Raw genomic sequence first — 18,098 nt, forward strand, 5'->3', positions numbered from 1 at the left:
ATCACTGTGGAAATGAAGTTTAAACTAGGCTACGGAATGAGTGGGAGTCAATTAAGCAAATGGGAATGGATTCCGAGGATTCCAAGGATGGGCAAGCAGCCTTGCAAAGGTCCTGAAGTTGGAAGAAAGAGAACATATAAAAAATGTGTTCAGATGTGATCAGAACTCTGAGGCCAAAGGAAAGAGTAGCCAAGATGAGGCTGGAGATACAGAAATAGGGTGCATTGACTTAGACTATTTCCAAATAAATAATTATAAATGCCTTATTCCTGAACACACCCTCTATCAGGAATTGAAGACTCACAAGAGCTTCATTAGTTGGTGACGACTTCTTTAGTAGATCCTTGAGCAACAGTATCTCCTTCCTGGTCTCTGCAGCTCACAGAAGAGGTGGCTTCCAGGGGCTGTGTCAGTCAGCAGTGACCACAAAGTTTCCTGGTCCACCTTCTTCTTTCCCAAAGAGCTCTGGGACCCTTGCTGACAATTCTGCCTGACTTCAGCACCATGAATAAAGACAGCTGTCAGATGTCCTAGCTGTGCCCTCTAGTGGCAACTAGAGTGTTACCCAGCTCTTTTTGAAAAAGGATAATTAAACTACCTCTTAGAGTTTGGAAATAAGTGAGTGTAGGGACATGCCAGGGAAGGAAAGTCTACAATTACATCCTGTCCTTCTTTCATTTATCCTGTGATACCTTATATCTGCAGTGTTCATGGCAATGCAAACTACTAATGCTGTAATAAGTCATTTTAAAGTTCATTAGTCTTTTCCTTTCTTTTTTTTTTGGTGTTGGGAAAACTGGACAGCTACATGCAAAAAAAAATGAAACTGGACCACTTTTTTATAAACACCATACAAAAAAATAAATTCAAAATGGATTAAAGACCTAAACATGAAAACTGAAACCTTAAAAGTCCTAGAAGAGAGCACAGGCAGTAATTTCTCTTCCTTGACTTCTCTTGACTTTCTCTTCCTTGACTTCTCAGACATCAGCTGTAGCAACATTTTTCTGGAGATGTCTCCTGATGTAAGGGGAGTAAAAGCAAAAATAAACTGTTGGAACTACATCAAAATGAAAAGCTTCTGCCCAGTGAAGGAAATAATCAACACAACTAAAAGACAACCTACTGAATGGGAGAAGATAGTTGGAAATAACATATCTAATACAGGGTTAGTATCCAAAATATATAAAGAACTTACACAACTCAACACCAAAAATCCCCCAAATAATCCAGTTAAAAAGTGGGCAAAAGACATGAACAGACATTTCTCCAGAGAAGACATCCAGGTGGCTAAAAGACACATGAAAAGATGTTCAAACATCATCAGGGAAATGTAAATCAAAACTACAATGAGATATCCCCTCTCAATGAGATATCACCTGTCAGAATGGCTAAAATAAAAAATACAAGAAATAACAATGTTGGCATGGATGTGGAGAAAAAGGAACCCCATGCACTGTTGGTGGGAATGCAAACTGGTGCAGCCACTGTGGAAAACAGTATGGAGGTTCCTCAAAAAATTAAAAATAGAACTATCCTATGATCCAGTAATCACACTATTGGGTATTTACCCCCAAAATATAAAAATACTAATTCAAAGGGATATATGTGCCCCTATGTTTATTGCAGCGTTATTTACAATAGCCAAATTATGGAAGCAGCCCCAGTATCCATTGATAAATGAATGGATAAAGAAGATGTGATATACATATACAATGGAATATTATTCAGCCATAAAAAAGAATGAAATCCTGCTATTTGCAACAATATGGATGGAGCTAGAGAGTATAATGCTAAATGAAATAAGTCAGTCAGAGAAAGACAAATACTATATGATTTCACTCATGTGTGGAATTTAAGAAACAAAACAAACAAAGGAAAAAAAGAAAGAGAGAGAGAGATAAACCAAGAAACAGACTCTTAACTATAGAGAACAAGCAGATGGTTACCAGAGGGGATGTGGGTGGGGGGATGGGTGAAATAGGTGATGGGGATTAAAGAGTACATCTATCATAATGAGCACTGAGTAAGTATAGAATTGTTAAATCACTATATTGTACACCTGAAACGAATATAACACTGTATGTTAACTATATGGGAATTAAAATGAAAAAATTAATAAAAGTAAAAAAGGAACAATAAAAAGCAGCTATCTGATACAAATTGAAAAAAAAAAGCACATTAAAGGTGAAGGGGATCTCAGAGCTGTAACTGCACACACATTTTCATCCAAACTCCCTATTATGACTTCACTTACAGCATCCTGTCATTCTGGGGCTCTGTTTCCCCCATTCCTTTCATGACCTGTCTCTTCCTATACCATAAACTTTGGGTGAACATCCTTCTTTGATTTAGTGGCATTGTTTACTTAATTCCCTAACAATAAAAGCCAAGTCTTTTTCTTTCTGGACTCCAGGCATGCCACTATATCTGATCAACTTAAAGCTATAGCACCTAGATCCAGAAGCCATCTTTTTATTTGTTTATGAGATATCTCTGCCTAAATATCCTTTTTCCTGAGTACCTGGCTCTTTGGTATGAGATTCCACATGCCATGGGAATAGGGGAGAGGCACAGGACAAGACCAAAGTGAAATCTAGCCCAGGTCTGTGGACAACAGGCGCAACTGGTTCCAAAACTGGCAGTAATGGGGTCAGAGATCTGTGGAGGATACAGTGTGTTTACCCAGTGCTAAGAATCTTATAAGAAAGAAAATCAAAGAGTGGATGCTAATCTTTTGGGAGGGGCTTTAGAAAAAAAAAAACAGATTAGTTTAAGAGCTTTCAAGAGATTATTTTGTGTGTGTGTGTGTGTGTGTGTTTGTGTGTGTGTGTGTGGACACAGTGGCCTTTGAAGTTCCCTGTGCATAAGCTGTATCTTCCTTGAGCTGTGTTGAAGAGCTATTCGGGCCTGGTGTTCTAGGTGTATGTGCTTTGACCGCATTTTGCTTTGGTCAAGGCGTGATCCAAAAATATTTATTTACTCAATGTCAGAAGTTTTTACGTAAGTCAAACTCCAGCGCATCATCAACTTTTGATGAGATGGTGAGGGGGTCCATTCCCTTTGCTAGATTTTATATCTTATCAGAACATTGTATTTGTTGCACTTCAGGAAGTAGGAGATTCCCAGTCCACAGGACTTTTATGGGAGTATAGAGGGACTGTATTTCCGGGAGCTTAGCCCTCTATCGTATTTCTGGGTTGGTTGTCCAGCTTGCTGTCCACTTTGTACCTGGAAAGCTCTGAGCAGTGCCGCCCACACATTATGGCTTGATATGAATGATACCCTAGAAGAATTTTTGAACCTATTTAGGATCTAAATGGCACAGGGATGATATTTCCCTATAACTAGTTTCTATCATTTCATTTATTTTTTTAAAGATTTTATTTATTTATTTGACAGAGAGAGACAGAGCGAGAGAGGGAACACAAGAAGTGGGAGTGGGAGAGGGAGAAACAGGTTTCCCTCGGAGCAGGGAGCCCGATGCAGGGCTCGATCCCAGGACCCTGGGACCATGACCTGAGCTGAAGACAGACACGTAACGACTGAGCCACCCAGGTGCCCCTGTCATTTCATTTATATAATGTATTTTTCCTCTATCAGAAGGTTTCCAGATCAAGATCTTAATAATCAGAGGGTAAGTAGGCATATTGTCTCAAAAAATATCAAAGTCATTATTTCCTCAGGAATTTGAGCTTCTCTTGGATAAGGTGTACTATTATTACTCCTCAGTATGTAGATATAGGTTGCTGAAAATAGGGTTGGAAGGCAATCAATCCTTTCTCATTTGGTCCATTCTAGATAGGCATGCACTTTAACTTTAAGAAGCTATAAACCTTCATTAGCATCCACATAATAAGCCTTTTTATGGAGAATCACTCATATTAACCTTCAATTCAGAAAGAAAGACCCTAGATCTAACCAGCTATTCTTACATATACAACATTTCTCTTTTCCTCAAGGACATCTGGATTTACTGACAAATTCAAATCTCTTTAAGGGTAATGACAAAAATGATGCTGAAATGGCTTTATTTCAGTCCAGAAATTGTCTTTCAACATGTTATTTTACATATTTTGTTCATTATATTAACCACATATCCAGAGGTCTTAACACTAGATACTCCTTATATATTTTAAATGGAAGGAATAAGATGCCTGCATGGCTCAGTCGGTTAACCATCTGCCTTCACCTCAGGTCCTGATCCTGAGTCCTGGGATTGGCTAGCTGCTCAGTGGGGAGTCTGTGTCTTCTTCTGCCCCTCCTTCCTGCACTTGCACTCTCCTTCTCTCTCTCTCTTGCAAAAATAAATAAAAATCTTCTAAAAAATGGAAGGAATATAAAATACTAACAACAAGCAACTTTTGCAATGCAAACCTGGGTAATCCATAAATTACACTTTGAGAGAATGGGTTAAGTGGGGCTAAGTGGAATAATTACTCTTAATTTCTCATCAATATTAATGTGTTTATGTGTCAAAATTTACAAGTTTATACAGTAAGGATGAAGGAAGGGACAATATTTTCACAGGATGAAAAAGTGTACTTCTCAGGAGTAGAGACAGTAGTTCATGGCTCTTCATAAGGCATGTTTTTTCCTCTGCGGTTAAAGAACCAAGAACATTTTAAATACACTTTTTATAAGAGTATCTACAGGAAAGGAATCAAAGGGAAAGCTAATGATAATGGTTATACAAACTTGTGAAGAGCCCAGTTATCCATGACTCAGAACAGTCTCCAGTACAGTAATGTAGGGAATAGTTAGAACCCTATGTTAGAAGTCAGCCATCCTCCATGGGAGCATGAGAACTCATGGGGTAACATACCTAAAATTCTTAGCCATTTGAGGATTCTTCACACTGATAGAAACACCATGTTTCTAGTTTTTGAGGATGACATGGAATGTTCAGGCTGGTCAGAATGCCTTCTCTTAAAGTTACTATGTTAAAGATAAATTATTGCCCACATTTGCCAATACTACATCGTAACATAATCAGCTTGGTCACTTACCACCTACTGCTAAAGATGACCACAGAGCTGTTATAATTATGCTGATTTCCATCTCCCTTTGTTTGGATCATTTGAGCAGATGTAATGTCTCCAGTGAGAACCAGGAATAGAATAGCTGTATGCATTCTGAAACCTTGTTTTCCTTTTCTTGAGGGTTTCATAACCTAGCCAAGCATAATAGCTCTCACATGTTGAACTCATACTATTTCCCATATCTTTATGTGTACTATTTATGAAATCTACTTTTCATGAAAACCCAATGAGTGAGGTATCATCTAATTACAGAAAATGTGGTCCTAAGGGATCACTAGTGATAAAGTAGCAGATTTTGGATTTAGCCTTCAATCTCTGACTGCAAAGCCCATTTTCTTAGTTTCTATGCACTACAACCTCCCAGCACCTACTGTGTTAAAGGAGAGGCACAGAGTTCCTTCTCTGCTTTTTTTTTTTTTAAAGATTTTATTTATTTATTTGAGAGAGAGAGCACACGAGAGGCGGGAGGGTCAGAGAGAGAAGCGGACTCCCTGCCGAGAAGGGAGCCCGATGTGGGACCCGATCCCAGGACTCCAGGATCATGACCTGAGCCGAAGGCAGTTGCTGAACCAACTGAGCCACCCAGGCACCCTCCTTCTCTGCTTTTCCATTTTTAATGCAGCACTGTTGCTCCTGGAGTACTGCTTTGCAACAGAAGGAAATGATGTATTTTTGATGTATTAAAACACTAACCCATCTCCTCTGGCTTATCATATATAATACAAGCACTCCAGGTATTGTCAATGTCAAGTGCAGACTCAAAACTTGTAAGAGAGAAATCTCTAAGGGTCACCCCCCATCTTGATTGTGACTAAAGAACAATGACCTTCACTGTTGAAATAGATGTAAGTAAGAATATAAATCACACAGGTAATGTATGGAGTGATTACTCTATGTGAAGTACTCCCTTCCCCAAGGTACAAAATGTCATACTATAGAAGAACATCCCTCAAAGAGTTAATAGTCCTCTTAGGAAAACTTGATGAAAAAGAGCCCTATATGTCTAGAAATATCTGCATATTTTTCTCTAAACTAGCTAAGAAAGGGGCTGGAGAAGGCCTTGGGCACATGTAGCCCCCTTGTGAAATTTTATAATGCCTGAAATAAAGGAAATTCAATTTTTTTTGGAGAGAAAAAAATTAAGCAGAACAAAATGAATTAAAGGAAAAACTATTATTATTGTTAATTATTATTATTATTATTATTTTGAATATTCTACCCAGTGTGTAAACCTATGGTAAAGACATTTTTTAGGCATGGACAACTTAGTGTATCCCCTATGAACCCTTTCTAAAAGAATCACACAAATCCATACATCAATGAAGACTAAAATCCAGCTCAAAAGAGGAGAGAGTGAGGTATCTGAAACAACAATGGCAGAAAAAGTAGTAGAATCAAGGTTAAAAAACAACTGAAGGTAACCGGGCTATGAAACAATGTAATGATTAAGGATCTATCACAAAAGGTAAACAAAAAATGGAAGTCTGGTCCATCCATGTTATAAAATTTTATATTCTCCTTTAATAAAGATGATACACCTGGATGTACTAAGAGGTATGCATCTCTAAGATATTTTATTGATAGGGAAATATACATAAAATATATGTAATTCATAAAATATGACACTATATATATAATATGTATATGTGAAAACTAAGATATTTAGAAGCAATATACACCAAAATTTTGAAAAGTTTTACCTCTGGAGAGAGGGGTGAGATTGTAAGGGAGCGGGGGTTGATAATGAAGACAGGCTTTTACTGTCTACTTCATAAATTCTATAACATTTGAATGTTCTGATAAACATATATTAATGTAGAATTGCATGATTAAAATAATTTTAAAAAGTAAAGGACATAGCCTGTGTAGTAACTAGGGGTAGCTCTTTCACTTAACAGCAATGATCTGGTCAAGCTCTTTTTGAGTTTCGGTATCCCCATGTATAAGCTAAAGATAACAATATTGTCTTTAAAGTGTGTGTGTGTGTGTGTGTGTGTGTGTGAGTGCGAGTGAATGTGTGTAGTTTATTAATTAATTAATTAATTAATTTTAGAGAGGGAGAGAGAGAGAGGTGGGGCTCGATCTCATGACCCTTAGATCATGTCCTGAGCCAAAGTCAAGAATCTGATGCTTAACCAACTGAGCCATTCAGGCGCCCCTGGATTAAATGATACTGTATTGATATCATGATTGTAAGCCTATAATGAAAAGATATTAGAGGAAATGATGTGAAAGTGTGGTCCTAAAGTATACAGAGAAGGAGCTAGATCGAAGTGTGGCAGCTCTTATATGCTTACATTCCACCATCCAATGGCAGTCTTTTCTCCTTAGTCCCAGTTTAAATTAAATACAGTGTCATACATCAAATACTAATTACCACGACTGGAATATGGTATGCCCTTATCCAATAGCAGTTAAGAGTATGCAACATATATTCAACATAGCAAATCACAAAATTGTCAAAATGAAGTAATCATAGAGCAAGACCATTTTGTTGATTAGTTATTCACCGTTGAAAGATATTGCTTAAGCATCAAGTTGTTTAAAATTTTTGGCTTAAGTATTCATACAGTTGATGAAATAAATACATAATTTTCAAAGTAATCTTGAAATTATTTATATTGAATAGTAATAGATCGACAGTAAAACGTGCAGGTTAGTTAAATAGATCGACAGTGAAACGTGCAGGAAATTAAAAGGCATCTTATTGCTCTTTTATAAAAAGAGGTTTTATATAAACATCTGGAGACACCTCTCATTGGATATAGTATAAGTAAAGGAGTGAAATGTTTATATACTGTCTCATAAGGCCCAGAGAATAATTGAGGAGGCAGTATAGTTGAGGAGTGGTTTGTTTTCCAAAAGTGGTATCTTTCAACAGTATCTTAAATGATACTGTATTGACATCATGATTGTAAGCCTATAATGGAAAGATAATAGAGGAAACGATGTGAAAGTGTGGTCCTAAAGTATACAGAGGAGTTAGATCGAAGTGTGGCAGCTCTTATATACTTACATTCCACCATCCAATGGCAGTCTTTTCTCCTTAGTCCCATACACAGGTCCTGCCCCAGGCAATCTCACTTCATGTTAAACCCAAGCTCTGTCTTTGTTTATGGTTGAAGGAAATGACCCTTCTCTTTGTACCTATTTTTGGATGTTCTTAAATACACGTGTACTTTAAATTGCATCCATCTAATCATGTTAACAATCTTTATGATCCTCAGTGTCTCTAAAACAATGAGACAGACAACACATATAACCTGTGGAAATGGTATCATTGGACTGGCAAACCAGCTCCTTCGGAACGGGTGTGGTGACTTTTGACATGGAAAATTATATTCAGGCAGAAAGTGTATTTGGTGTTTTCACTGATACCAAATAGATTGTTTGTAGAAAAAGTTTTACAATGCTTTGCCTTTTTTGGAATTGGGTTCATTAGATGTTGTCAGCTTTTTCTTTTGTACTCATCTTTATGCCATAGTCTTCACTTTTGTTATCACTCAGATATACTGACATCAAAGAATCTTTAGGTGACTTTGAAAAAGAAACTCTTTTATTATGTTTGTAATATCAACAGTAGAAGGTGTTCTGGATGTAAGGTTTCTTTTTAATGATATTTTTTTATTCAGTAGGGCTCAAAATCTTTCAATTTTATGTGTATATTTATGTGTTTCAAAATTGAAAATTCTTAAGATGCAAAGCAATATGAGAGAACGAGTCAGCCAGTGATTCCTGACCGCAGCTGGGAGTAGATGGATTAAGCTACTCTTTCTCATCTTGCATCATCTCTTCACCACTACTAAAACTAGCTTCAGTAAGGTCATTAGTAGTGGATTCAAAGGATTTTTTTTTTTAATTTCCTGTTCCCATAACTGTACCTGGCACAACAGCGTATGCTCAGTGTTTGTTGAAAAGAAAAGGCCTGAAGTTGGCTCTACCTTCTAAGAACATGGTTAATTCTAAAGCATGTAGCTGTTAATATCAAGAAGTTTTTAGTAGTGGATTCAAAAGTCAAGGGGCTTCTTTCCAAGTGTTTATACTATTCAACGTTTACTTGGAAGTTTTTTTTTTAAGATTTTATTTATTTATTCATGAGAGACAGAGAGAGAGAGAGGCAGAGGCAGAGGGAGAATCAGGCTTCCCGTGGAGCAGGGAGCCCAATGTGGGACTCGATCCCAGGACCCCGGGATCATGTCCTGAGCTGAAGGCAGACGCTCAACTGACTGAGCCACCCAGGTGTCCCTGTTTACTTGGAATTTGAATCTGCCTATGCCTGCCTTTCCTCTCCCCCACTTTTCTTTGTTTCTACAATAATATTTTCTTTCTAATATCCTCCTTTGTCTCTACCTATCCTGGCTCCTCTTCTGCTTGTCCTCAGAGCACTGGCATTAGATATTGTTACCAACCTTCTTCTGTGTCACCATGTTCTATCTGAACAATACATTTCGTTCCTACTACAAAATCAACATCACTATCCCTCTCATTTCTGCAGACATTCAGACCCATGTTACCAACTTTCTTTGAATAGCATCACTGGAATGTCTTGCAGGCGCTTCAACCTCCAATTTTCCTCTGAGATTTAATTATATTTTCCAGCTAACTTGTTACTTCTGTATTCTCTGCAGATGCCAGGAAACTCATTAATTCAACTTTTCATATTCCTGCTTAGTCAAAAAGTCATCAAGCTGAGTTAATCCCACCTCTGAACTATCTCATATCCATTTTTCTTTCTCTTTTTCTCTGCCATTGCCTTGGTGAAGTCTCATTTTTACTTTCTCAAATGAAGTATGACAATTAGTTATGTAATGAATCATTCTACTAGTCATTCTTCCTTCAGGGTCTCTCCCTACCAATTCATCCTTCAATGTCTACTCAGTGATTTTTCTAGAGCCAGAATAACCTAATTAAAAGCAGGATAAATAAACAAAAGCAAAACAGACACACACAAACAAAAACAAAAGCAAAACAGAACAAAATTTAGTGATTCCCCACTACCTATAAGTTTAAGTTCAAATGCCTTAGTAGGAACATCACAATTTGACCCTAGTCCACCGTCTTCAATCTCTACCCACTTCTTACAACTTCTCCTTTTCCTCCTTTTCAATGCTCCCTGAGGCTCAGCAGTAAGGAGCTATTTTCCATTCTTATATTTAACATGCCCCTTTCTCAGCTCTGTGCTTTACACAGTATGTTCCTTACGCTTGGATCTCCTTTGGCCTCTTCTCTCTCTGTTGAACTCCTAAGTGTCTTTTATCTCCTAGATCCCAGGATTATTTCTACTGTTACATCTTCTCTACCTTTCAACTTTGATTCTGACTACTAGAATGTTGTACATAGTGTTAGTCACATCTCATTGTTACTTGCTTAATTGATTTACCCACTAGACTGTGAACTTCTTGAGGGCAAGGACCATGTCTTATTTAGCTTTGTATTCCTATTATTTGACTCAATATTAGCAAAGTCTCACTATATAGTTATTGAACTAATAAAACAAAATAAGTCAGGATTACTTATGCTCAACAGGTCTGGGGATTTTCCTAAGGACACTTCTTGGGTTTTCATGATTGATAATCTTTTAGACTTTGCCCTGCTTCTCTCCTAACCTAAATGAAAGGAAAGGGGAAGGGAAGAGAGAAATAAGAATATTCAAGACTGGGTTGTTGACAATTACAGCTAAACCTACTTTGATTCTGTACTCAAACTGAGATGTTCTGGAGAAGTTTCTTGACAGCACCACTGCAAGGCTTTTGCATTACAAATAAATGCTTTGCATTTGGTAGTTGAGCAGTTTAACGGCTGAACTTATGCTCATTCTTTGTTAACTTGAGTTTTACTATCTACTCAACTTGCCATATTCTTTGGTTGTCACACCAGAACTTTTAAAAGTATATGCTTTCTTTTTTAATTGTTAGCTTCACAGTTTTGGTTATGTAAAAGAGAGATTTTCTTATAAAAATATTTTTTTGGTTTCATATCCTATTATTTTTCACTTACAAAAATATTATCCAGTGAGATTCAGAGGTTAAAATATTTGATGTTAATAGTAATAATAATGTTGAACACTCACCATGGCCCAGGTACTGCTCTCAGTGCTTTAAATAGAGTGTCCTACTTGATTCACAAAACAGGTCTATGAAGGAGGGAGACGTTCTTCTCCTGTTTTCTAGAAGAGATAAACGTAAGTGTAAACAAGTTGAGCCACTTGCCTATATCACGTAGCTGTTACAGATCACGGCCTGGATTAGGATTCAGGCCATCTAGCTCCAGAACTCACACTCATAATCACTACAGCTGTGGAGAGTATCATTTAGAACTAAATATCTGTTCTACCCGAAATTCAGAGGTTTATCTGCCTGTCAGTCTTAGCATCCTTTCTGAATAGATTGGCTCTTTAAAATCCTATCTCCTACTTCTACATTTTTTTCCTTTCACTCCTCATATGCTGCTGGTGTATTGCACTCTAATTCCCTTTCACTTCCTTCTTTTGGGACAATTCATTACTGCTTCATGAGCCAGTGCACCATGGATGTGTCTCATTACAGCCCCTCTCCTAATCAACTGTGTTGATGCTGAGATACAAGTACCGAAACCAAATACGTGCCTGTATTTATTTTTCTTGTCACCCAAAGAATAGGAAACTATTTATGTAATTCCAGGTAAAAATTGAGAATAGGACATGCATTTATTTCTTGTAATTCTTTTGTACTAAGCATAAATATAGAGGCTGGGTTAAGGACAACATTTATATAGTCAGGCAAGTAGAGATTTGGATGTTTGACCAATCAATTAGATTTCATTGAGACAAAATAAAACAAATACACAAAAAATAAAATCCTAACCTAAAAAAGCTGTACTACTCTTACAAATTGTTTGTTTTAAATTTTATACTATAGCTACCATTATAGAAAAAGTTATTTTGAAATGCACTTCTTTCAGTGAATTAGTAGGAGAACTGTAGTTGTTTTTGTTTTGTAAATTATAATGATACAATATTAACTATGGAAGTACTAAGGATTATACTTTTCAGATTAGAGTAAAAATTGTTCCATAGAGGACTGACTTATCAGGTAGAGAGGATAGGTAGGAAATTTCATGCTTTTCCCTTCAGAAAGCTCATACATTTCTATGCATCATCCCCCTCCCCAACGGATATTTCCTTCTCAATCTCATCCCATTAAGACTTAATATTTAGTCCTTGTTAAAAAACAAATTGAATTTTGATAAGGCGGCCACTTTGCTGTTACTGCTCACATACTGCTTGAGTGTGATCCATTTCTGGAATGTTTTGGAATGAAAGGGATTTGCAAACAGGAAATGGTTTGAGTGCAGGGGGAAAAGAGGAGAGACCAATTTGAGGGTTGAGGAGAACTGAAAGGGAAGTACCTAGCACTAAAAGAAAGATGGGTATTAAAGAGGGCACGTGATATGACAAGCACTGGGTGTTACACTCAATGAATCATTGAACGTTATATCAAAAACTAATGATGTACTTATACCTTGGCTAATTGAATTTAAATTAAAAAAAAATTCAGCAGCAAACACAACCTTCTTTCAATTCCCTATATTTGCCGCAAGTTTGTTCATTTTGGTTGGGTATTGATATGTTTAAGAGTTTAGAGATTGTGTTTAGGAGGGTGATCTTTACTTCCGTTAGATGTGGCACCTCCACCACAATCCACACATTATTTCTGCACCTCATCCCATCCCTAGGGTCTGATTCTCCATTGGTCAGTGTTTGTCTCTTCTCTATTAACCTTTGTGCACAATGGCCTTCCAGACTTTCTATAAAGGCATCACAATTGCCTTGAGGATCACAGTGGTTGCAACTGGACCCAGGCTAGTAGCTTGAAATGGTGACAGAGCTTTTGTGTTAGCCTACCCAATATCATAGTCTTGGTTTTTCATGGTGCAGTCATGAGGTATAAATCCATTTTCTCTCGGAGGTGATGAGTTCATGTGGGACTAAACTTGCAGGGTTTCTTAAGCTCAGCATTACTGGGAAGAGACCAGCTTCAGCTGGTAGTTTTTCCCACGTGGGAATGGCTTCATACCACTCACATTGTCTCAATTTGAACTGGGTAGAGATAAGACCATTTGCCAGCTGGCAGTGGGAAAGCTCATTGATCCTGAGGAATTTGTGAAAAGGCAACATTACAGATCTAAGTGACTTTGTTCTAGCTTAGATTACCAAGGCCTCTTGCATGTATATCCCTGGGGAAACACATCCCATGTAGGTTCTGAGTACTTGGTTATGTAATCAAGAGCAAAGCTACCCTCCAAACAGATCTCCATATGTACCACTTGGTGACCTCCTTTCTCTAGTTGTCTTCACATAGCAGCTTGGGATTTATAAAAATAGCTAAATTTAATCAAACTGTTTCCATGTCTGAGCTACCTTATGAGGGAGGCACCATTGTTACCCTCACTTTGCAGATGTAGGAAACTGAGGTAGAGGGATGTTAAATGACTTGACCAAGGGCACACAGCTTGGCAGTGGCAGAGCTTAGCATAGATTTCAGGGAGACTGGCTCTAAAGTTTATGCCCTTCCTTTTAGCACAAGTGATGGAGTAAAAGGCTATTCTGAGGCCAGAGTTGTACCTTAGGCCTTCATGCCTGAGTCTATAGACAGACCTCTAGAATGCAGTTCTAATTCCTAGTAGACCTGAATTAAAAGCTTTCCAGCAATGGCCTCTTATTTTGAGAGCAGTTTGGAAGGGGACTGGAGGGTCCAAATGAAGCTGCTGAGTGGTAGTCAAGCTCATGCCTGAGATAGGACTGAAGATGGAGGTTTATTGTGAAACTTGGCTTCTTAATGGGCAGTGTGGGACTCTCTTTGGCAGACTTACCCTATAGGCATTCAGTCATCTTAAAAGGTTTTTTTTTGTATTGGCTGTTTTAATTCCTGTGGGTTCTTGGCTGTCTTCCCTACTTCCTTGAGGCCTCCCTGTCAGGATCAGAGGTCACTGCTTTAACTTTAGGCTTGTAGATACTCATTTCTTTCTTTCTTTCTTTTATTTCTTCTATACTAAGCATAAATATAGGAGCTGTGCTAAGGACAATGCTTGTTTAATTTGGCAAGTACAGATTTGGATGTTTGGTCAGTAAGTTAGATTTAGGGTTCCTCTGAATCTCTGGACTAGTTGGGGATCTAAATCTTCCCAAAGAGACAAGACCAGGGTCCCAGGAGGATGGTTTCTGAATGTGACTCTCACATTCCAACCTAAAGTGACCATGTGTTGTTTGTTTCTCTAGATTGTCAGTTATCTCTAAGATGTTGTGTATTAGATGTTTTCATTTATGTCCTTTTTCCTAGACCACATTTTAAACCCCTTAAGGCAAAAACATTATGTCTTTTTTAAAATTTTATTTTGTTATGTTAATCACCATACTTTACACCATTAGTTTTTGATGTAGTGTTCCATGATTCGTTGTTTGCTTGTAACACCCAGTGCTCCATTCAATACATACCCTCTTTAATACCCATCACCAGCCTAACCGATCCCCCCACCCCCTCCCCTCTAGAACCCTCAGTTTGTTTCTCAGATTCCATAGTCTCTCATGGTTCGTCTCCCCTTCCGATTCCCCCCCTCATTTTACCCTTCCTACTGTCTTTTTTTTTTTAACACATGATGTATGATTTGAAAAACATTATGTCTTATACAATATGTTCCATGCTAATAATAGATAATAAACATGTTTTGTTTTGACCAGTTAAAATACTAGAGTGTCTTTGCAGAACTGACTTTTCTAATAGGACTGTGGCACAAACTACCAAAAGTCTTTAGGATGTTGGTTGACGTGTTTCTGAAAATCATACAGTTTTAAAGCTTATGGTAATTTTGAAGTAGAAAAATAACAATGATTTGTAAAATTTTTATTTTAAAAGTGTTTGGATTTTGGTGCTAAGAAATAATTAGTTTGATTTCTGTTTGAATTCAGTTTGCTTTACTCATGTTAGGTGGTCTTTTCCTTGTCAAAGTCAATATTTTTATATAGTCTTTCAGTCATGTTTAGTGGTTTTTATCCACGTACATCTCCTCTCTCCCATCTCATATAAAAATGTAAGTTGTATTTTATCATGTCTTAATAAATAAATGTTGGCCAGATGCTAAAGGTAATTTAAGTGAAGTGTCATTTAATTCTGAGCCTCTGAGAAAGGGCTTGGATCTGTGTGTTGGGTGTTCTCAGATACGGAGATGTAAACACCATTTTTCTGTTCCATTTTCAGGTCACATGTGCCAATTTAACAAATGGGGGAAAGTCAGAACTTCTAAAATCAGGAAGCAGCAAATCCACACTAAAGCACATATGGACAGAAAGCAGCAAAGACTTGTCTATCAGCCGACTCCTGTCACAGACTTTTCGTGGCAAAGAAAATGATACAGATTTAGACCTGCGATATGATACCCCAGAACCTTATTCTGAGCAAGACCTTTGGGACTGGCTGAGGAACTCCACAGACCTCCAAGAGCCTCGGCCCAGGGCTAAGCGAAGGCCCATTGTTAAGACGGGCAAGTTTAAGAAAATGTTTGGATGGGGTGATTTTCATTCCAACATCAAAACAGTGAAGCTAAACCTGTTGATAACTGGGAAAATTGTAGATCATGGCAATGGGACATTTAGTGTTTATTTCAGGCATAATTCCACTGGTCAAGGGAATGTATCTGTCAGCTTGGTGCCCCCTACAAAAATAGTGGAATTCGACTTGGCACAACAAACCGTGATTGATGCCAAAGATTCCAAGTCCTTTAACTGTCGCATTGAATATGAAAAGGTTGACAAGGCTACCAAGAACACACTCTGCAACTATGATCCTTCAAAAACCTGTTACCAGGAGCAGACCCAAAGTCATGTATCCTGGCTCTGCTCCAAGCCCTTTAAGGTGATCTGTATTTACATTTCCTTTTATAGTACAGATTATAAACTAGTACAGAAAGTGTGCCCCGACTACAACTACCACAGCGACACACCTTACTTCCCCTCCGGATGAGGATGAACATGGGTGAGACTGAAGCCTGAGGAATTAAAGGTCATATGACAGGGCTGTTACCTCAAAGAAGAAGGTCACATCTGTTGCCTGGAATGTGTCTACACTGCTGCTCTTGTCAACTGGCTGCAAATATGCTAGTGGAAATCAATCTGATGTAATTTCTGCCCAGTCAGCTTCATCTCTCAGTATAGTTGTAAATCACCACAGATTTTAAAGGCACACTTGAAGACATGCTCTCACACATAGATGTACACAAACACACATTCTTATACATTTCAGCTTGCATCTGTCATGATTCCTGTCAAGAGGGCTTTCATTGTCTGACTCATAATGGTTTAGGATAAACTTTCATCAAGCAAAAGGATTAACTAGACAGTGAATGGTTTCTAACACTTGCTGTTATGGAAATCTCTTTTAAAGTCTTGAGTACATGTTAATCAATAATCCCCATTCATGCATTCCTACTGCTTGGAGTAGCTGTACTGGTAAATACTACTGTAGGAGTATATGCTTGTTAAAATGGAAAAAAAAAAATGTGTCTTTAGAGCTCAGTATTCTTTATTTTATGAACACAACAAAGTGTAGTAACTTTTTTCCAGCATATAGTAGGCACATTCAAGGTAATATAAGATGGCTCTTTTTTTCTATGGAGGGAGCCTGTTTTCAGTAAAGATGAGCAAACATTTGGAATTTACATGTGGGCAGACATTGGATTACAGCTTTCATCACCAGTCGTTGGACTTTTGCAAAGTGAGACCAGCTAAGGCTGCTTAAAACAAGTTCTGATCATTATATAAGAAGGGAAATGCCTGACAGACACCATGTAAGTTATAAGTGTCTGTCTTATCTTTACTACACATATTGTAACAAATTCAATATCCTAGTCTTCATTTGTATGAATGGTTTGTATTGTACATAGTTTAACCCAGTGTTATTTGAGCTGCTTATTAATATTAACTTGTACTTGTCTCTGCTTGTTATTGGTTAAAAAAGAAAAAAAAGGATATGAGGAATCCATTTTATCAATGTAGCTGTGACCTCCATTAAGAAGACAAACTTAATGTACAAAGCATTTATTCAGCTCAAGTATTGTTGAAAGCTATACATATACAACATTACAGTCTGTCTGTATTTAGATATTTTATTTCTGGACAAAATGAAATGTACATAAAAATAAAATGCTTAAAGTTGAGTTTCAATATGTGCTTGTGTAAGATGGTGATTTAAGTGGTTCTGACAAGAAGAATGTGATGGAATACAGTAATGGTTTTGCATCTCATGTCTCTAAATTTGTACAGAACTATCTAAATTGCTATTAGTTGCTCAGTCAAAACAACTTAGGATTTCAGTTTCAAGCCTGGAAAGCAGTTGTGGCATACGGCGTTGCACACATTTTTGGTTTATTGTTGTGCTAGTGATTCACAAATACCAAAAATCAGTGAGCAGAAGAGATGATTGAGGTCTCCTAAATATTATAACTATTTTTTTTCCTGTGTAGTTTCTATTTAGCAGGGAGACCGAGAAGAAGGTAATTTTTTGTGGCTGACTTTCTCTGATTCTACTGTAATCACTCAACTGAGAAAATTACAGTAGCAGTGAAGGGCTATGGTGTCCGATATACTTACACCAAATGGGATCAACTTACCTATGTAGCATTGTTTATGGACAGTAAGCTTTCTTTTAAAACATAATTACTGTATGTAATCCCAGCAAAATAAACAGAAGAAGAAATATGCAAGATAACCCATTTTTAAAGTCACAAGTGGGGGATTGAGATATGAAGAGTCTCAAAGGTTAACCAAAGAAGCCAGATTAAAACACTAACCCGTTCTCATCTTCCCTTCATGCTGCATAGGGATAAGTATGTTTTCATACAGAAAATAATTGAAGTACTACAGGGAACATAAGACCACAGAGTTCTAAAGTGAGAACTCAGCAACTGATTTGACTAAAGAGAGCCTTCAACTGCAAATCAAAGACACATCGTTCTGTTAAATGTCCATCTCTCAAAATTCTCCAATATATCTAGACAACCATTTCTATCAACGTATTAATTAATTTG

The 18,098-nt window shown here is 37.4% G+C and overlaps 1 protein-coding gene across 1 annotated transcript in view; it reads left to right on the forward strand.

Annotated features, from left to right (window-relative positions):
- Window positions 1–16,036, forward strand: part of NXPH1 (neurexophilin 1) — a 60,823-nt gene extending 44,787 nt beyond the window's left edge. Inside the window, exon 4 of the mRNA XM_088018364.1 lies at window positions 15,275–16,036. Coding sequence (XP_087874490.1) covers window positions 15,275–16,036 — 762 coding nt within the window. The remainder of the gene's footprint in view (window positions 1–15,274) is intronic.
- Window positions 16,037–18,098: the final 2,062 nt, after the last annotated feature.

Source organism: Eumetopias jubatus, unplaced genomic scaffold, assembly GCF_037043125.1.
Source record: "Eumetopias jubatus isolate StellerSeaLion01/CBP00866 unplaced genomic scaffold, mEumJub1_p1.0 scaffold_14, whole genome shotgun sequence".
Classification (NCBI taxonomy): Eukaryota; Metazoa; Chordata; class Mammalia; order Carnivora; family Otariidae; genus Eumetopias; species Eumetopias jubatus.